The 21,665-nt window shown below is 43.3% G+C and overlaps 1 protein-coding gene across 1 annotated transcript in view; it reads left to right on the top strand.

Annotated features, from left to right (window-relative positions):
• The window catches only part of CEP350 (centrosomal protein 350), a 3,609,946-nt gene that overhangs the window by 21,071 nt on the left and 3,567,210 nt on the right, over nt 1–21,665 (top strand). The window contains exon 2 of the mRNA XM_044085746.1: nt 16,667–16,784. Within this exon, the coding sequence (XP_043941681.1) occupies nt 16,730–16,784 (55 nt within the window). The 5' untranslated portion in view covers nt 16,667–16,729. The remainder of the gene's footprint in view (nt 1–16,666; nt 16,785–21,665) is intronic.

The following is a 21,665-nucleotide window of genomic DNA, read 5'->3' as shown; positions in this document are numbered from 1 at the left end:
ATTTAATCGGGAAAGTAGAGTTTTAGTAAGAAAAATAAGGTTATAATAGTTTAGACTTTTGAGAAAAGACAGGCCATAAGTCCCCTCCTTTTTTTTTTTTTATCTTCCTATCCTTGCTTTCTTACATATCCCAAAAGCCTTCTGTTTCCTTTCTGACACCAGTTGTTTTCAGTTGCTTGGAGGCTGAAATTCATTTCTTAGCATTCATTTTAGTCCATCCTTTCTAACTGTCCAGTTCCCAACTATAGTAATTCAAATTCTTATTAAATGGTTTTAGAACCAATTTCACTATTTCTAAGGGGGAATGTATTCACTAGTATTTATGGTACCAAAGAAAGATGGAACCTGGACACCTGTCTTAGACCTTTCTTTTCATTTGCTAAAATTTGTAAGCACATTTCTGTGTTTGATTCATTTTCTCTGTTTCCACTTTGTCCATTTTTGGGTTAACACCTCGGAGTGGATTTAGAAATGCCTGACTACTGTAATTGCCTTTCCATGTTGCATAGGTGTTCACATTTTTCTGTTTGCAGGGGAGTGTCTTATTTTCACAAATTCTTGCACAAGCTGTCAATAAATAGTTAAGATGTCTTTTGTGTGCAACACAGTTTTCAAAGAAAGTTGCTGGTATGAAATAATTTAAATCATATGAAGACAAATGGAAAAGATTTTCTAGTAGGTTGTTCTACTTCTTCAGGATGCCTGTGGCCAGAGTTCACATGAGGAAAATTCAGTAGTTCAATAAATGCATTTGTACCCATTGTCTGACCTTGTTTGGGCAGCTGTTTCTTGGGGGATAGTGTGTCCAGAACCTTTGAAACAAATAAGACATAAATGTGGAAAAACGTGGCTTTAATTAGTGTTTCTATTTTGTTAAGCATCTTAGAACTTTAGGCCCTTTGCTGGCAGTCGCAGATCTTACTACAGTGATTGTGTCTTTCGGCTTTTCCCGGTTAGGGGTCGCCACAGTGAAACTCTGGTCCGCTAATGATTGGCTGTAGATTTTTACATGCCGAGTTGCCGGTACTGATGGACAACCTTCAACGAAGGTATGCCCATTCATGTATGTCTCCACACAGAATACGCTCTAATTGAGAATCGAACAGGGCAACGTCTTACTGTTAGGCGACAACGCTACCGCATCACCACCACCGCAGTTTGTAGTACATTAACAAAGAGGGAGGATCTAGATCCTACCCTCTTTGTAGAATACTTGTGGTAACCTCTGTTCTACATTTTAACATAGTCTAATGCTCATCATGTTTCACTGTTGCAGTCATTACACTTGGGTTATCCTGTTGGCAGGCGACCCGAGTTCCAAAGTCTTAGTCCGGTGTTGGTTGCTGTCGCCTCTTCCCTGACGTCAGAACGCCAGGGGTATAAAAGTTGCAACAGACGCCATTTTCATCAGTCTTTCTTGCCGCATGGTGCCCGAAGCAAAAGCAGTTCGCAAGTGCCGGTCGGCCGACTGCTGAGATTTTCAAAATTGAATTTCAGAACCGAATTCTTCAGTAAAGCTAAGTAACCCGTTGGGGAAACTTTTTCTTGCTCCAGTCCGATGTCATTAAAAGTTAATAATTGTATTTCTTGTGGGAAGCAAATACCTCATAATGGCTTTCACTCTTATTGCATTCCTTGCCTAGGCCCTGACCACGACATTACTAGTTGTCGGTTTTGTGCTAGATTCAATAAACGCACTATTAAACGTCAGTTTGATTTTGCTTTACATTATTTTGGACGGAGATTTAATTATATAATGCCGTCGAAACAACCGACGACCGAAATGCATGCAAAACGCAAAGACAAAGAAAAAGACAGGCATCCGAGGTGGAAAACCGACGACAATGCCTCTTCTATGCCAGTCGCCGGTTCTCAGTGAGGCGCTTTCGCCGCCCCTGACACCCGCTACCTCAGAGCCACAGGCCCTAACCGACAGCCATGTGGAGACACCGAGGCCTGTGGAAACTCAAGGTATTGGGCCTTCTGAAACTATACCCTCAAATGGGTCCTGAGCCGCTGAGCAGGCACTGGCTTCTGAGGGTGTTTTCAGACCTTCACAGCTTACAATTAAGGCTACTACAGCAGCAAAGGCAATGTCAAAAACACCATTAAAGACAAAGAAACAAGTGCAGCATTCTCCAGAACAGTCATCCATGCCAAAGTAACAGATGCTTAAAATGGCCGAATACCTTATTACTTTAATCACGGGTTCCCATCCCCTTCCTGACAAAAGGCCTAGGCAAGACACTGATTATGATTCCCCTGACCAGGTTTCCATTTCCTCTGATTCTTCTTCTGATCAGGGCTATTCTCTCCCTCCCTATGAGGACTCTGATGCTGAAGAGTCCATTCCTTCAGCCTCTCCGCCTGAGGATTATTCTTTTCGGGAAACCCTGCACACCATGAGGGAACATTTCCATTGGGAGAGCCAGGATTACTCAGAATGCAAGAAATGGTTCAGAGATTTCCTTTTATTGCCTCAGCACAGGCCCTTGGCTATCCCTCCTGTGCTTGATATTGTAGGTGATGTTTTTTCTGAATCCAGTCTGTCTCCAGATTCTTTACCCCCTGCTCCAGTAAAGCCAGACAGATACTACAGGGTCCCTGACTCTCATAAATGTCTTTATAAAAACCCCGCTGCAAACCCAGAAACAGTTTCTCAGGGTCCTAAAGGGATTAAAGCTTATACTGCCAAAAATCCTGTCCCCTCAGATAGGGATTCCAGAGCTCTGGACAGATGGGGGAAAAAAGTTTACACTTCTGCTACTTTAGCTGTAAGAGCTTTAAACTGCCAGTTCCACATGCTTAAATATCAACAGTATCTCATGTCATTGTTAAAGCAGAAAATGGTTACAAATATAGAAAGTCCTGACAGTAAAGAAATGCAAGATTTATTGCATGCAGTTGAACAAGTGGGAAAGCATACTCTGCAATGTAGTTTTGATTCATTAGAGGCTTCTTGTAGAGCCGCAGTTACAGGCTCAGTAATTCAGAGACATGCTTGGTTGAAAGAAGAAAGTTTACCTGACCATGTTAAAGTAAAATTATTGGATGCTCCACTACAGCATGATACTTTGTTTGGTGTTAAGGCAGAAGAGGTGTTAAAGAAAATGGAGGATAAAGCAAAGTCAATGCAAACGGTGAAAGATTTCTTACAGGTTCAACCACCTAGATTTAGCAGAAACTGGCCTTCAAAGAATTGGTCCTTTCCAGTGTCAGGCCACAAAGAGGCAGATACAGACGCCCAAGAGGCAGATCTCAGCCCCAAGGCTCCTACAGACCTAAACAATGGGGTGCTTCAGCCCCCAAAGGGAGGAGAAGACAAATCACAACCTTATAGGAAACGGTCACAATGACTTCCCTCTGCGAATGCCAAGCTCTTACCAGTTGACAGCACCCCTAGAGGGAAAGCTAGCACTTCTCTCAAAAAATTGGCACATGATCACCCAAGACCAATGTGTGCTAAATATAGTTTCTCAGGGGTACAGGTTCCACTTCCACACGCTTCCAAAATCAAAAGGTATGCCAAACATGCCACAAAACCAATGGGCAGAGGCACAAGAACATATTGCTGCTCTTAGGGATATATGGGAGCTATTCAAAAAGTTCCACAAGAAGAACAGGGACAAGGATTTTACTCAAGACTTTTCTTAGTACCCAGAAAAGACAAAGCCTGGAGACCAATACTGGACCTGTCAATCTTGAATACTTTCCCGGATGTTCCAAAATTCGAAATGTTAACACTTTAACAACTTCTGCCCATGCTGGGCAAGGAGGCTTGGCTAGTTACTTTGGATCTCAAGGAGGCATACCTGCACGTCCCAATCTTTCAATCGTGCAGAAGATACCTCACATTTATAGCAGGCTCAATGCATTACCAATTCTCTGCACTGCCCTTTGGCTTATCTGGTGCTCCCAGGGTCTTCACAAAATGCCTGGCACCAGTAATTGCATTTTGCAGACAAAAAGGAATTCAAATATATCCCTACTTGGACAACTGCCTTATTCAAGCAGAGAGCAAGGACTTTCTTCTAAAGCACCTGGCGTTTGTAAAAAGATTGCTAATTTGTCCTAGGGTACACAGTAAACGAAAAGAAATCAAAACTTGCGCCCCCTCAAGAGATAATATTCCTGGGTGCAAACTTAAATACAACTTCCCAGATGGCATATCTCACTCCAGACAAACAAAGGCAACTGACTCATTACTTTCAAATGATGGCAACAAAGACCCAGCTCCCTGCAAGAAAAATTCTGCAGGCCTTGGGTTTCATGGCATCCTGCATTCTACTAATTCCATATGCAAAACTGCATATGAGGAAACTACATTGGTATCTAAAAAGTGTTTGGACTCAGCATGGTCACAGCCTAGAGACAATCATATCCTTGATTCCCTGCTTACAACAGGAGTTTCGATGGTGGTCCCAGGCCTGTCACCACAACAAGGGACAGCCTTTCATCTTACCTACAGCCAGGCAGACAATAACAACGGATGCATTGGATTATGCCTGGGGAGTACATATGGCAGGAAAATGTATTCAGGGCATGTGGCCCAAGGAGCAAATGCATCTTCACATCAATCAAAAAGAGATGCTAGCTGTACAGAATGTCCTGACAGCCTTCAAGGACCTAATACATCCAGGACAACTACTAATAAAGACGGGCAATACCACAGTTATGTGGTACATAAACATGCAAGGTGCACACATTCCTATCCCCAATGCAGACAAGCCATGACTTTGTGCAACACAGCACTGACCTACCAGGTACATCTGCAAGCACAATTCCTGCCAGGAAGAAAAAATACACTGGCAGCCGAACTAAGCAGAAATCTCATGGATCCTCACGAATGGAAGCTAAATTCACAAGTGTTCAACATGATAACAAGGAAATGGGGACACCCAGACCTAGATCTTTTTGCCTCCCCTCACAATTACCAAATACAGAAATTTTGCACAAGGACTTATCAGTCTCAAGCATGGAAAGTGGATGCTCTGTCATTCAGCTGGAAAAACCTGACGGTCTATGCCTTCCCTCTGATGCCTCTTCTCACCAAGGTGCTTCTAAAAATCAGACGAGGCCAAAATTATACTGATTGCACCAGACTGGCCACGCCAGCACTGGCACCCAATCCTAAAAACCTTGTCCCAAGGCCCACCTTGGCCTGTACATCAAATCCCTCATCTTTTGACACAGCAAAACAATCAGATTCTGCACAGTCAACTCAGAATCTTAAACCTGGCAGCATGGCAGATAATGTAGCCACTCAGACTGCATCTCTCTCTAAAGCTGTTATGGATGTAATTTTGAAAGCCATGAGGTCCAGCACTAGGAAATCTTATGCAGAAAAATGGAAGAGATTCCATGCTTGGAACCAGGCACAAGGGCTCGACCCACTGGTCCCTAATATACCTCAGTTTTTGCATTACCTGACTGAGATGTTGGACAAGGGCCTATCTTTTTCATCTATTAAAATCCATGCCTCTGCCATTTTGGCTCATTACAATACGGATCCTCCTATTTTTTCACATCCTCTACTACGACAGTACCTCAGAGGGGCAAAGAATATAAGACCCCCTAGAAGAGCACCAGTACCTACTTGGGACCTCAATTTTGTTTTAGAAAAACTAACACTGCCTCCTTTTGAACCAGCCAGCACAGCTGATCTAAAAGTCTTGTCATGGAAAACTGCTCTGCTCCTAGCAATAACTTCACCAAGAAGAGTCTCACAGTTACAGGCATTGATGGCAATGGAACCTTTCCTCATTTTTCATCAGGACAGGGTTTCTCTTAGGACAAACTGAACATTCATGCCAAAAGTGGTCTCCCATGTGGCCTTAAACCAAACCATTCATTTACCTACTTTCTACCCAAATCCCCAGAATAAAGGGGAAAGACTTCCGCATGCTTTGGATATACACAGGCAGCTACGATTTTACTTGGACAAAACAAAAGCTTTCAGAAAAACTGAGCAACTGTTTGTAGCTTTTGCTGCAGGATCACAAGGAAAGCCTATTACAAAGCAGACCATCTCCAAATGGATAGGACACTGCATCCGCTTCTGTTATGCACAACATGGCATATCTGTGCCTAAGGACATTAGGCCTCATTCTTCCAGAGCAGCAGCCACTTCAGCAGCTTTCCTCAGAGGGGTACCAACCAAAGACATTATTAGAAGCTGCAACTTGGAGCTCAGTGCACACTTTTACCAAGCACTACCACCTACCTCTCCTCTCCAAATCCAGAGCAGGCTTTGCCACTGCAGTTCTGCAGGGCTTGTTAGCCTCGCCAAATCCAATCTAGACCCAGCCACCCAACCTCAGCTTTGGGATTCTACCCAAGTGTAATGACTGCAACAGTGAAACACGATGAACATAGTACAGTTGTGTACCTACCATAAATGTAGATGTTCGAGTGTATTCACTGCTGCAGTCCAGGTTACCCACCCACCATCCCACTCTTTGCTGGGACTATTCTGTACTTCTCAACTCTATACAACCAATGTGGTGTATTTGCTTGTAGATGACATAAATGTTTATAGTAATATATGCATGGTTGTTTGGCATATTTTTATCTTTTCAGCCTTCCTATCTGGGGGCACCTGACATGTGGGGCAAGAAAAACTGAAGACGATGGACCAAGACTTTGGAACTCAGGCCGACTGCGGGTCGCCTGCCAGCAGGATAACCCAAGTGTAATGACTGCAACAGTGAATACACTTGAACATCTACATTTATGGTAGGTACACAACTGTACTTTACTCGTAGTTCCCTGCATTCATTGCCTGTATAACATTGCAGACAAGATGAACAGGGACAAGACCAGGACAGACCCATTCAAATTGAAGACGTGCATGGGGGCCTTCCAAGACTTTTTTTCCATTTTGGGGAACTCCTCCAGTAGATCTGTTTGCCACCAGCCACAAGTCTGTGTAATGATCGTTGTTTATTCCCATGGATGGGAATGTGTAAATGTGCTTTACTGCTCTTCCCTGTAATGATCAGGGTTTTTCTAAAATGTAGTGATGACTCCCTTTTGGCCCAGGCAACAGTGGTTATTACAGGAGCTAAAGAAACTTAATAGAAAATCCTACATGGTTAAATGGAAAAGATTTTCTAGTAGGTGCCAGTCTAAGAACCAGGACCTCCTCAAGGCTTGGTGTCCTGCGTTCTACAGTATTTTCGTGAGGTAGTTTCCTGTGGCACTTTTATAAGTTTTATGTCTGTGCCATGTATGCTTGTGTGCCTTTAGATCCGATTCACCTTTCTACCCTATCTCAATTGAACAGTTTTTGAAAGGTACTTTACATCTCCATCGATCTAGATGTTGGGTGGTTTCTGCTTGGGATCTTGATTGTTTTCATACTGAGAAAAACTTGCACATTTTTCTTCTGAACCCTGTCATGAGATGCAGTGAAGATCTTTCTTGAAAAACAGTGCTACAGTTCTTTGCTCTGAGTTTTGCAAGAAAAGAATCTGAATTACTACATTTTACGAGTTATTCAACTTTTTTTTTTTTTTACAAATTCAGGGTAATTTTTGAGAACAAACTATTCCTTTAAGGTTAAGGTTTATCAGTTTTCACTGCGCCACAAGTGTACGGTTTTCTTTAAAGAACCACAAGGTAAGGGTGAATAGAAGTTTACACACTTTCAGTGTCCTCAAGCCACATGGATACTACATTAACAGGACAAGATGCTCCAGGTTTGCTGATATGCTGGATGTCATTCAAGAATGCAACTGCAGTCATAACATGTGGGTTGTCCTGCCTCAGGCAGCCCTCGGTCGGCCAGATTCCAAAGTCTGGGTCCGGCGTCGGCTGGTGTCGCCTCCTCTCCGACGTCAGAACGGCTGGAGTATAAAGGCATCGGCCGACGCCATCTTCTCCAGTCTTTCTTGCCGCGCGGTGCCCGAAGCAGAAGCAGTTCGCAAGTGCCGGTCGGTCAGCTCCTGTGTTTTCAGTACCGAAGTCATCTAAAAGCTAAGTACCCCGTTGGGGAACATTTTTTCTTGCCTCAGCCGATGTCAGAACAAATTGAGAAAGTTAATAATTGTTTGTCTTGTGGTAAACAAATACCTCATAAGGACTTCCATTCTTATTGCCTACCTTGCCTGGGCCCAGACCACGACATCTCGGCCTGTGCTGCCTGTGCTTGTTTTAATAAGCGCACTCTCAGGCGCCGGGCAGAATTTGCCGAAGACTTTTTTGGCGAATCTTTAGCTTATATCATGCCATCGGAACAACCGACTACTCAATCTTCCAAAAAACGAAAGGACCGGGACCGACATCCTCGGCCCACGTCCTCCACCGATACTCCTCCTAAACCCTCTGCGAGTGCTTCGGTCCCTTCAGAAGCGGTAATTCAACCGCTCCAGGCCGACACAGCGTTAATTCGTCCTTCGGTCTCTGTGTCTACACCGGTGCCGGTTGTTGACTTTCCTCCAGAAACCGAAGATGTTAAGTTGTCTATCTCGCCTTCATTCTTGCTGGATGGGTTCGGAGCCGACCTCGGCTCCGACTCGGCCACTCTAAAAGCTTGAGAGTTGGTTCCACCGGCTCGAGGCTCCCCTTATATCCCACAATGCTAGGCGAGAGTTACCCCAGATCTCGTTTGCCGCTACAGCTTCGAGGTTGGTTGCTTCTACCGGTTCCTGGTGAGTGTTAGCTTTTTCTTCAAAAAGTTACTCTTTTTCCCTTTAACTTTAATTCTTCCTAAATTAGTGTAGAACATAGATCCTTATCCCGACCCTAAATTTTCCCGTTTTCTTACTAAAAGAACCGTTGGTTCTTCCCTTGGCCTTTGGCCTTCCCTTCCCTAGGGAGTGTTTGTGTAGTTTACTTTAATTTTTGTACTTAATTATTAGTATTTTTACTAAAATTGTTATTGTTTTTAGTATTACTAATTTTACTGACAGGGTATAACTGTGTGTTTGGGTGTGTGTTAGTGTACACCTGTCAGTTAGGGAAATGTCAAAAGAAGCAAAGGTCTCTGGATTCAAGAAGTGTGATGCGTGCTGTCAGAAAATGTCTCTGACAGACGCTCACACTTCTTGTGTCTATGGTCTGGGGCCTTTGCACCTGCAGGACTCCTGTGCTGTGTGCCATGGCTTCAGCCCCAGGGTCCTGCAGGAGAAAAAACAAGTTGATTCTGAGAGGCTTGTTGAAGCCAGAGGATTCCCTGTCAGTTTCAACAGGGAAGCCCTCTAAGGCATCGAGGTCTTCGGCTCCGGCTTCTGAGCCGAGACCTCAGGTTGTTCAACCTTTGCCTTTATCGGCTCCGGCTGGAGCCGATAAGACTCAGTCCACAGTTTCTGTGGCTTCGGCTCCGGGCCGAGGTTATCGAGTACCCGTGTCGGCTCGACAAGATCTTGAGCCGACAACCAGAAAGAGGTCTAGGTCACCTTCTCTTGGCTCCGTTCATTCGGCTCCAGGATCTCCCTGCTGTCTGAACGGGCCAAAGGTCTGATCCCTCTAGGTCATCGAGGCTTTCCGATCATGACCTTCAGAGGGTGGTGAGTCGACTACTTAAGTCCGAGGCACTAGCCCAGATGCTTCAGAGCCCGACTCATCAGTCGGTGCCTGCCCCGTCCATCAACTCTTTCCTCCTCGACTCTCTTGAGTTCGGGCGGATCGTGTCGGAACCGAGACTGTGGTCACCGAGCCGAGACAGTTGTCTTCGGCTCCGTCGTCGGCTCCGTTTTCTTCCTTGGAGGAATCTCGGCGCGGACCTCCTCGTCGGCTCCGAGGGGTGAGTGGCATCGGACCCTTGTCCGACCCCTCTCCTCTCGGTGCTTGGCGCTGGTGAGTTCGGCTCTGACATCGACCTCGAGCCATCACTGTCTGTGCCGAGGGGTCCTTAGCTCCTCGGGCGGGACCTCTGGCTCTGCCTGACAGGGGTGCATTCGAGGTCATGCGGAGTGTGTTAGAGCCTGGCTCTACTCCACAGTCGGCTCCGTCAGCCCTCCTTCTATGCTGCCTCAGGGTAAGTCGACTCACTCCCTCATCCCGGTCCGCAGAGAGCCAGCTCCTCAGGAGCCCCTTTGGGATTTCATCCTCTTCGAGGCCTCTCCTGATTTGGCAGAAGAGCCTCCTCGGAAGAGGAAGTGCAAGAGGAAGCACATTGACTCACCTGAGTCTATCACGTCGGACACAGATCTGGATGATTCTGAGGGTTCCCCGTTCCCCTTCTGAAGATGTCTCATTTGCAGACATTCTGGAGATCCTGAAACAGAGGGGAAATTGGCCAGCCCTCAACCCTTCGGAGGACGAATCTGTGTATCTTGAGGCGTTTGGCTCTCGTCCTTCCACCTCCTGGGTGTCTCCCCCCTTCGACCCCCTCATGCAGGTGGTTGCTAAGAAGGCATGGGCGGCTCCTGATTCAGTGGACCCCACTCCCAGGAGACCCTCCAAATTCATCACAGCTCCATCAGACAAGCAATTTTTATCAAAAGGAGTTTCTGTGGATGCTATGGTGGTAGCTGCCGCCACAAAGAAGGAACTGGCTGATCCTTCAGTGCCTGTCCATCCACCTAACAAGGAATCTAGGTCCATGGATAGGTACGGAAGCGGATGTTCTCCTCAGCGACATTTACCATGCGTCGCTGAATTACCTGTGCCATTTCACTTTCGTCTTCAAAGGGACTTGATCAAGGAAGCGGTGAAATGTTAAGGACCCTACAGCTGCGGGTTTCAAGAGAAAATGAACACGCAGCTGGCTACCCTAATTCCATATCCAACTCCTCCATGCCTCCTCTCTTATGCGGCCGATGGGCGAGCAGAGCCGCAGGGACAGGGGTAGCCTTACGTAGGCACGCCTGGATGCGGCTATGCAACTTTATGGAACCTTTCAAGACATCTTTCACGAACTCCCCTTTTGATGGATCATCTCTTTGGTCCTCAAGTGAAAGAAACCCTGACTAGGTGCGAGACTGATGGCAAGACCCTTTCTGCCGTCGAGTCCGTTTTCTACTCCTTCTAGGCCTTACCCCAAAGGCCAGAAGGGTGGGAAGATGTGGTTCCGTAAACAATCTCAAGGGACTTAGCCTGGCAGAGTCGTTCCTACCAAAGGCAGAGGTGGGAATAACAATGGTAGACGTCGCCCTAGGGGCAGGGGGGGTCCGCAGAACCAGGGCAATCGGGAAGCTTTTCCTGACAAGCCCTTTCAGCATCCCTGAGGTGTTGCCCGACTGCCCATCTTCGGAGGCAGTCGGGGGGAGATTGTCACTGTACCCAGAAGCCTGGCTAACCCTGACTCAAGACAAAAGGGTACAGTCCATCATTTCGAAGGCTATTCTATCCCCTTTCTTAGTTTTCCAAATCAGTCAAAAATCCCTTCCAGATGTTCCACCGCTCAAAGGGATATAGCAGCTTTGGAAATTTCAAAACTGCTTACAAAAGAGCAATTCAGTTAGTGCCAGCAGACCAACAAGGATCCGGAATCTACTCAAGGTTCTTTTTAGTTCCAAAGAAAACAGGGGACTGGAGACCGATTTTGGATCTCAGTGTCTTGAACAAATCAGTCAAGAAAACAAGATTTCGGATGGTCACACTGCAATCCATTCTTCCCTTTGGGCAAAGGAAACTGGATGTGCTCTATAGACCTTCGGATGCGTACTATCACATAAAATGAACAGACGCTCCAGAAGATTCCTCCGCTTCAGGCTGGGAACCAGTCATTTTCAGTTCAGGGCCCTGCCCTTTGGTCTCACCACTGCCCCGGTGTTTACCAAATGCATGGCAGTGGTAGCTTCTCACCTGAGACGACAAGGATTCCAGGTGTTTCCATATTTGGACGACTGGCTTCTCACAGCTCCCACCAAGCATCTCCTTTTGATGGCCAGAGATTATACTTTTCGCGTTTGTCAAAAACTGGGTATTTCAATAAATTGCGAAAAGTCTGTTTTGTCGCCTTGTCGTACTATTACCTACATAGGCAAATTTAGATACTATAAACATGTCTGCAACGCTAATCGAACCAAAGGATATCAGACATTCACAAATTGGTGTCACTTCTTCTCAACAACAACAGAGCCAAAGCCAGGTTAGTTCTAAAGGTGTTGGGAATCATGGCAGCGCCATACCTCTCCTCCCATTGGCCAGATACCACATGCGGATCCTTCAGTGGATGCTTTTTCTCAATGGTCATACCAGGAACTTCCAATGTCTCACACCATTATGATCACGCAAGCGTGCAAAAGCATCTCATTTGGTGGATGTCTTCCCCCCAGCTCCTGTCGGGAAGACCATTTGTTCCACCTCCTCCGGTTGCTACTCTGACAACGGATGCCTCCCTGATCGGGTGGGGGGGGGCATTATCAGGGCAGGACAGTCCAGGGCACATGGCAACCAAACGAATGCCACTTGCACATAAATGTTCTGGAGATGAGAGCAGTGCTTTTAGCGTTGCAAGCCCTTCAAGACTCTCTTCCCTTGGGAACGATTGCAATCCAGACAGACAATATGTCTGTAGTGTGGTACATCAACAAACAAGGCGGAACCAGGTCATACCCCCTGTGTCGAGAAGCACTCAGACTGTGGCAATGGGCGATTTCTTCTCAGCGTTTTCTGATAGCAACGCACATCCCGGGGAAGTCCAATCACATTGCGGACAAGTTGAGCAGAGCTATACTCATGCCTCACGAGTGGTCTCTGAAAGACTCTGTAGTGAGAGATATTTCTCAAGTGGGGTCAGCCTTGCTGCGATCTTTTTGCTACTCCCCAAAACAGCAAGTGCAGAGAATACTTCACTCTATTCCCTTTACCAGGCCAACCCAGCAGGGACGCTCTAGTCCAAGTTTGGCCCGGGGACTTCTGTATGCATTTCCTCCTTTCCCTCTGATCTCTCAAGTAATACAGAAAGCTATCGCTCAGAAGGCCTCATTGATCCTCATTGCTCCTTACTGGCCTCGACAAGTGTGGTTCCCCTTTCTACATCGTTTTCTCTTGGGCGACCGTGGAGTCTGGACCTAGTTCCAGATCTTTTGATCCACCAATCGGGTCAGTTTCATCGCTCCCTCCCCTCTCTGAACCTCACTGCTTGGTTCCTCCAGTTCCAACCGTAGCCAGGCTTCCTCAATTATCTCACTCGGTTAGAGATATATTGATAGCTTCCCATAAATCTTCCACTCGAAAGATTTATTTGAGTAAGTGGAAACGTTTCTCATACTGGGCACAAGGAAAGGACATAGATCCTTTCACCGCTTCCATCCAACTAGTCCTTGATTTTCTAGCTGAACTCTTCCATGCAGGTTCATCTCCATCTACTCTTAAGGTTCAATTGGCAGCTATTTCTAATTTTCATGTGGGCATTTCTGAATCTGCCCTAATGTCCCACAAACTTTGCAAAGCCTTTTTGAAAGGAGTTTTTCTTCTCAGACCTCCTATAAGAAATCCTCCTTCTCCTTGGGACCTAAATTTAGTTCTTGCTTCTTTGATTCTTTCCCCTTCGAACCTGCAGCTTCATGTTCCTTGAAATTATTATCATGGAAAACTCTCTTTCTGGTGGCTATCACATCAGCTAGAAGAATTTCAGAACTTCAAGCACTCAGTTGTCGTTCTCCTTATCTCTTGTTCCATAAGGACAGAGTTTCCTTACGAACTAACCCGTCCTTTTTGCCTAAGGTGGTTTCAACATCAAATCTAAACCAATGCATTGACCTCCCTGTCTTTTTCCCAGAGTATTCAAATAGGTCTGAACAAAAATTACACTGCCTGGATGTTCATCGTCAATTAAGGTACTACTTGGACAGGACGAAACAATTCAGAAAATCTGATCAGCTGTTTGTCTCCTATGCGGAAAGCAGAAAGGGACTTCCAGTTTCAAAGGTATCATTATCCAGATGGCTAACATCTCTGATTACCCTTGTTTATGAGATTAGACACCAAAACTGCCTAATAAACCTAAAGCCCATTCCACCAGAGCTTTGGCTACTTCTCTAGCCTTCCAAGACAGACTGCCTATTGACACCATTTGTGCAGCTGCTACTTGGGCTACTCCTCACACTTTTATTTCCCATTATAAGTTGGATTTAGCTTCTAGGCATAGAGCTAATTTTGGTTCCACTGTTCTCAGGAGTCTGTTCCGTTAGGCCACCGGGACAAGGTGCTAGGACGCGTCCCATCCAGCAAGAATGAAGGCGAGATAGACAACTTAACATATAGAAGTTATGTTCTTACCATAACGTTCCATGTTAGTTGTCTTCTTCTCGCCTTCTTCTTGCGTCCCACCCTCCTTCCCCCTGGCCTGGACAGACCTAGAGGAGTTGTGATCGTGACCTCTCTTTCTACCACCTCTTTCTTAGTCATATGCTATTATGCATATTTCTTGTTTCAGGATGTAGGTCACCCCTTTTCTTCCTGCTGTTAGAGGTGGATTCTGTTTACAGTTATACTGTTATTGATATAAGCTGGGTTAGCTTACAAACGAGATCTGAGGTAACTCTCGCCTAGCATTGTGGGATATAAGGGGAGCCTCGAGCCGGTGGAACCAACTCTCGAGCTTTTAGAGTGGCCGAGTCGGAGCCGAGGTCGGCTCCGAACCCATCCAGCAAGAAGAAGGCGAGAAGAAGACAACTAACATGGAACGTTATGGTAAGAACATAACTTCTATTTCTGGATCTACCCGACACCATTCCTGTGGACAAGGTTACTCCTGCACGTGGGGCAGCTAGGCTCGTTCTAGCCCATGAAAAATTTTAATGAGCATTTAGTGTTAGACAGACATTTTTAAATGGTTGTCATGTCGTATTCCATTTTGTTATTCTCTCCCTAGCGAGACATTTCCAGGCAAAGTCAGAGTGTTCTCTACCAGGGCTGTGGCTACACCTCTGGCTTCTTGGAAAGGGGTGGACTGCAGAAATTACTAGAGGAAGCAACTGGGTAATCTGTGCATACCTTTACTAAGCATTAAAAATAGTTATGTTTCTCTAAGATCATATTAGTCTTTCCTAGGGCTTTTCTCCAGTAGTTGCTAGATTGGTCTTTTTCCTCCTCACTTTTTAAGTTTTTTTTTCATGTCCCATGTAGCTTAGGTTACTGCAGCAGTGATTTTATGATGAACATAGTACAGTTTTGTAAACTTACCATAACAGTTGATGTTTGATTAGATCACTGTTGCAGTAGCCGCATCACACTTTGATTTATTTCTTTGCTTTTTGGCATGGTGTGGATATATGTGCTCCCCATTTTTCCTAGCGCATATCTAGCTGTCAGAACTCATTAAGCTGTCTTATTTTGCTGCTCTTGAGCTTTTCAGTGGCTAGAGGTCTATGGAAGATGCCGTAAAGCTTTGGAAGCTGGCTAGCTGTTCCAGTCCTAAGCAGGGTATTGCCATATAGCTTAGGTTACTGCAGCAGTGATCTGTTCTAACATTTACTGCTGTAGTTAAGTTTTATTACACAAATGTACTTTATGGAACGTACTTTCTATAGATGGCTGGCTAACTGTATCAGATTGTCGCAACAAACATAGAAGGTGTCTTTCTTTCACTTCCAGGGCTCATTCTACTACTTGTACTGCATTTTTTTTTGTAATGCCATGATTAATGAGATTTGCAGAGCTGTAAGTCTTTCCTAAACACCTCTGGGAGATGCTGTGTACCAGATATTTCCAGGTACAGTTTTTTTGAGGTTACATTATCTTTGATATGTTCTCTTGATGTTCTCACCCAAAAGGATTAGCTAGAGACCGTGTCCTAAAGGTTGCAAATATTGAAAGCTTCATATTAGAAATGAAGGTTATGCCTTTACTTTGACACTGTAAGCAGGCCCATCTGTAGAAGCATTCTCTGTATCATTATCTCACTTGCTTTTGCTGCCTTGACCTACCTTCTGTTTTTGCATCTGTTTGAAATGAAGAATGGGCAATGAAGTATAGGGAAGTGGGAGGATTCTAGGCAACCTGGAAAGGTTTTATCTATGAGTAGTCCTAATGCTTATGGCATTTCTCCTAAAGGTCTTCAAAGACGGACCTTCTTGCATATCTTTCATTGTGGTTTGTGCTTACCTTTTGTTTATGGTAAGTTATGTTACACACTGGTTTTACTTAATTGTTGCTGCTGAGAGAGAGAGAGAGAAAAAAATTGAACTGAAATGCATTGCATTTCAAATTCAAGCATTAAATCCTTGGGTGCAAGTGTATTTTTTAGGAAGGGCTGGCAGTTTTTTGGATAGTAAGGCTCATGGCTGATATTACTTGTGTTTTAAGGAATACTGTGGAAGACATCCGTGTGATATAGGATCATTTTTTGGGGGGTGTTGGGGGGTTTACACAGTTGTGCTTTGTAGTTTGTGTGTAGTGTTGCAGTTACTATTGTATACACTGTTTGCTTTAAGGTCAGTTTTCTCATTGAAGTACTGAATATGGCACAGATCACTTTTAAGTGACTTCATGGGAGCAGCAGTTTGAACTGAAACAGCAATGCCCATTTGAGTAAGATGCCAAAGAGTATTATTTTAGTAACTTCACTCAAGAGAATTAGTGTTACGGTTCTGGTATATGCTCCACAGAGTTGTACCTTGAGTAATTTGTCTTAAAATGCATTTAACTGAACTTTGGTAAGCTTAGTGACAGAAACCTTTCCAGTATTTGTGTTATTGTGTTTTATTTAGTGATGGTTGGAGTTTGTGCACTTTTTAACCTTTTCTTTCTTTTTTTTTTTAATATACTTTAGCTGCGACACATAGAGAACAAATTGGAAGCTGTTCCCTCCAGCAGTGCTGTGCTTAATTCTGTAATGGATACAAAAAAACACTCTGGAAGTGCATCAACAAGGAAGGTCAGCAGGAAGGGTAAGTTGTGATAGGTCATATTGAAAACAGATTCACTGAAAACGTGGTGTTATCAGGAAATTTAAATTTTAAGGTTAAAAGATTCATGTCCTGTCTTCTTCTAGAGTTTTCTTGGTACTTGTGTATTATCGCAATCACATTCTCGCGGTTGCGACTTTCGCCTAGTGATGGTGTCAAAAGTTGTTTTGAAGCTTTTCTTTTAGGAAAGATACATTAACAAAAACACATGAAATAATGCTCATTTAACTGTGAATTTTATTTTTACGCATTTAGAAATTTACTGCAGCTTTTTGTCATATTTACAAACGTTTTGAATTTCAACACAAGTAGCGAAACCTTTCCTAACAGTTGCTGCTTATAGTAAGAACGTGATTCCTTATATGCACAACGATGACTATTTCTTCATTAACCCGAATTTAAATCTGAAGAGTAAACAGTGTGAAGTGTCAGTTGACCCCCCCCCCCCCCCAACACACACAACCTACACCTAGGAACGGTTAATGATTGACCAAAGGAATGCAAAGACGAGGCCAAAATTAGTGGCTAATTCTTTATTCTGATACTGCAGAAAACCGGAATTACTCTTTCTGAAAAGTAAAAGTTTAAAACTTGCACGTTTCCCCTACGGGCCAAATAGCAGTTACATAGCTGGTTAAAAGAAAAGTGATGAATTCAATAAAACTTAAGCACTAGCCATGAACATTCAGAGGGAATATTCCTTATTAACCTGCCTTTGCTTCGGTTATAATCAGCAAGCTAGGATGTGTCATGTGGTGCAGCAGAGTGGAGTTCACCGTGAAAGTGAGACATGCCAAGCAGGAGTCGAAAAATTGACATTTAGTCATCTCCCTACCTCATAATATGTGTGCCACAGCAGTACGTACTTGCTTACACCCCTTTCCAGCTCAATAAAACTGTTTTCCATGGCACTTTATGAATTTCGCAACCGTGAGAATGTGGTTGCGATAATATGCAAGTACCGTTTTCTTTTTCATTTACAGCTGCAGTCCATCACAATTCTTTATCAATTATAGTAGTCTTCAGGTACTTTGCTGTGAGAAGGGGATGACTTAAGGGTATAAAAAAATCAATGCAGAATCATTTGGGGTATATGAGCTGTAAACACTTTTTTTTACTCTACTGTAGTATTTTTGCAGTGTTACATTTTACATTTTATATTTGTATTAAACTTTGGTTCAGTTATGCTGTTCATTATTTTGCAAATTCTGGAGTCCTTCACTTAAGCTAACAAACTATTTTAGGAAGATTTACACTGTGTATGAAACTTAATCATATTATATAAAATGCATATAATTTGTTATGGAGTAAAGTACTTCTTATAGCAAAAGCTGTCCACATGGAGTTTTGTTTGCTTGTGTCTGGGTCATGCCTTTATTTATTTTATATTGTCTTTTCTTTACCCCTGCTGTAGGTCAGAGGACTAAAGTCTCAGGAAGAATATAACATTTTAGAGAAAACGCATCTTGCAAGATTAATATAAGTTTTATTGTACATATTTCTAAATCAGAAGTCATGTTTTGGGAAGTATGCTTCAAGTTGGTTAAGAGTAATGCAGAAAGGGTGCTTAACCTTTTTTTAAAGAACTTGAAATGTAGTTAATATTAGCATTTACTTTTAAGGCATTTGATTACATATTTCTGTGCTTGTTTTCATTTTATTTGTTCTTTAGGGCTGTGTAGTTTGGTATTCATTTACACTTGAATTAGAATGTATTGTTAATGTCATTTGTAGTTGTGTAATAATTTTTGTCAATTTAAATTGGTAGTTGACTGTCAACAATCTGTGCACAAGTTGTTGGAAAAATTACTTTAGAAGAAGGCGTGCAGATGTAGCCATTTTCCTTTGTGGTTCTTAAGGCTTTGATTCCCAGTTTGCTGATGCATGTCTTAATCCATTAAGCCCTTTTATTCTTGAAGATAAAATATTTAAATTGCTTCTGAAAATTATGTAGAAGTTCTAATTGCTTATGCATTCTGTAGGTAAAATACTTTGGAACAGTGTCATGATATTGATTTCATCACGTTAACTGCTAAGAAGAGTTTTTTTTCCCTAAAATCCTTTTTCTCCCTGCTGCCTGTTGACCATCAACATTCCCCGTTGGAGTGGTACATAGGTACATTCATTCCCTGGCGGTGCGGATCATCGATTAAATTTGTCAGGGTGGTAGCCTTACAGGATTCAGTCATCCAAGAAGACATTGAGGGTGTTTGTGCTCTTGCTGATATCCTGGCATTGAGAGCATTTTTTGTTGTAGGTCCCCAACCCCTCCCCTGGTGGTGACATGCTCAATTACAACACCACAGGCAATATTAGTGCTGCCCCATTTCTGCACATATGAGTGCCTTCATATGCCACTGATTGAACCCAAGCTATTTGGAAAGTATTCTTTCAACATGATAGAGCTGGCTTAGGCAGAACCTTTTTGTAATTACACACTTGGTGAGAAAAACTCTAACTTGAAGTTACATAAATTAGTTGAACATTTAGTTTAGTAACAGTCGGCTATTTTCTAGTTTATTAAGTTGAATATTTTTTGTTGAAAAAGTGCGTCAGACATCTTTGCAGGGTACTGACAATTCTGCATTTGGAGTACCTTGTGGAGTTCCAGAGGCTAGGCTGAGGAAGAGAATTTAGGGTGTTAGAAAGCATTCAGTGGCACAGCTGTTAAACATCTGAAGGAGTTGAGGGTATTGGAGGGGGTTGAAGGGACTTTGACAGCTGGCTATACTTTTGAAGGTGGTGGAAGGGCATGAATCTGATAGATCGCATTGTTCTGGAGTAAATAGTAAGTATTGAAATTTAGGATGGTCAGAATGAAAGGGGGGAATTGGATTTTAGTTGGATAGGAGATGAATTAATATGGTCTCGAGGGAATACTACTGAAAAGAGAATAGTAGAGTCATGGAATGAAGCAAGGTGTGCAGAAGGGGATCAGAGCAAGGGAAGGGCAGCTGCACTAATTGAAGGGACTGTAATGGGTAGTCCTGTATTTTTATGTTTGTTTTTTAAACTTTAGCATGTCATAAACTAAAATCAAGCAGAGCAACTTGTAAGGTGGGAGAAACAGCATTTTGTGAGCTTGTGTCAGGAAACAGTAATCAAGACTTATTCATATGTAGGTGCAGTCAAGCAGACAAATTTAATGGATGATCCTCAAAGTCAATCTCTTTCACAGTGGAGATCTGTATGTACAAGTAATTTCTAGTAGGGGCAGTAGCAGCTATCAAAGGGTAAGTTGTTTCATTCTAAGTAGTGGACACCGTTCTGGTGGCACTTTGAGTAGCTTAGGTAGAAAGGTAAGATCGAGGGTTCAGCAAAAGTCTAGAAGAAGATTAAGATGCAAGTTAAAAGGGTATGGTTAGTGTGTATGAAATGAAACGGTGGAGCAGACAAGAGAAAAATGAAATAGAGGAGAGATTAAAATGAGTATCTGGAGGGGAATTTGGTTACTTTGAGTTAGTCTAAGGAGTGGAGGACTCTGAGTGTAATATGAAAGAGCAAAATTATAGAGAGTAAGGAGTATGCACTTTATAATTAGAATAGTACCTATAAGGCTACGTTCTATGTGCATCCATTGATGGGGACTATGTGGGATAGTGCTCAAGAAAAGAATATGCTAGGGTTCTGGTGGATGCTATGCAGCTTGTCTTTGAATTTGTGGCAGAGGTGTAAAAAAACACTCCAAGCTTTGGGTGAGGGCTTTGAATGGTACAATTGTCACTTTATGTAACATTGCAGGATGTACAGTGTCACTTTAACTTCAAGAACATTTATTGTCCTGTTTCAGAAGAGATGTACGACTGGTTTACTTATGGTTTCTGGGGAGCTTTTAAAGGCAGGGAACCCAGGTAGATCATTAATGGTTCATGATATTGGGCTAATAAACTGGGTAGGGGGAGCCCTCCCCATAATCCTCCATATCTGTATGGGGAGGCGGAGGAATGAGAGAAAAGAGTTCAATTTTATGCTAGCTGATGAACTGACATGCAGTCTACTAAGTAATTCTGCTAGGAATCCCAGTACCTCTAAGGTCTGTCATAAAAAGGCCCAGTTAACTCTTTTGGGGGCTATACAGTAGCTTTGCATTTTCTGTTAACAACATCATTTTTAAAAGATTTATCATAGGTTATTTTGATGCTTAACAAAACCAGTTTGGTCAGGATGGATTAGGTGAGCTAGTATCTTCTATAGTCTTTTTGCTAATAATGCCATGAAGAACTTTTCATGGTTTAAAATCAAAATGAGACCGTATGATGCTACCAAAGCTAGGTCCTTCCTAGGCTTGCAAACCACCTCCGTGATCCCCTCCTTCCAAAAAGGGAGGTCACTCCAGTATCTCATTAGCCAAACAACAAAATCATGCTGGAAATTCCTGGTTTCACCACGAGTACATCTTTAGAGATAGCCAGTCTTGCCCTGGGTTATTCCCTTTGGCCAGTGTTGCCATAGTATCAAGAGCCTTTTCTATAGTTACTGGACAAATTAACTGCTTGGCTTCCTCCTGAGTTAGTCTGAAGAGGTAGGACATTAATTATGCTGCTTGATCTGTCAGGGTTCATCACATCGAAGTACAGGAGTCTGTAATATTTGGAGGAAACTCCCACAGTATCCTGCAGAATAATGTACATTGTAATTCAGGGTCTCTTAATGATGCAACCTATCTTACTACATGCCTTCATAGGCATAGGGCTAGGAATTTGCTGCTTTTTGCTGGGGACTGAAACTTTTTCAGTTTCAGAATTTGATGCAGCTGGACCACTTTGTCAGGTAATAATTTAATTTTTGCCTGCTCTTGCCCCCCTCCCTGATATCTCAACTAACGTCTGCTTTTAGGTCTATAAAAACGTTTTTTTTTTTTTT

Source organism: Protopterus annectens, chromosome 10.part0, assembly GCF_019279795.1.
Source record: "Protopterus annectens isolate FY-2018-M chromosome 10.part0, PAN1.0, whole genome shotgun sequence".
NCBI classification, from domain to species: Eukaryota; Metazoa; Chordata; order Ceratodontiformes; family Protopteridae; genus Protopterus; species Protopterus annectens.
Note: the sequence above shows the minus strand (reverse complement) of the source record. Positions and strands in the feature narration are given on the sequence as shown.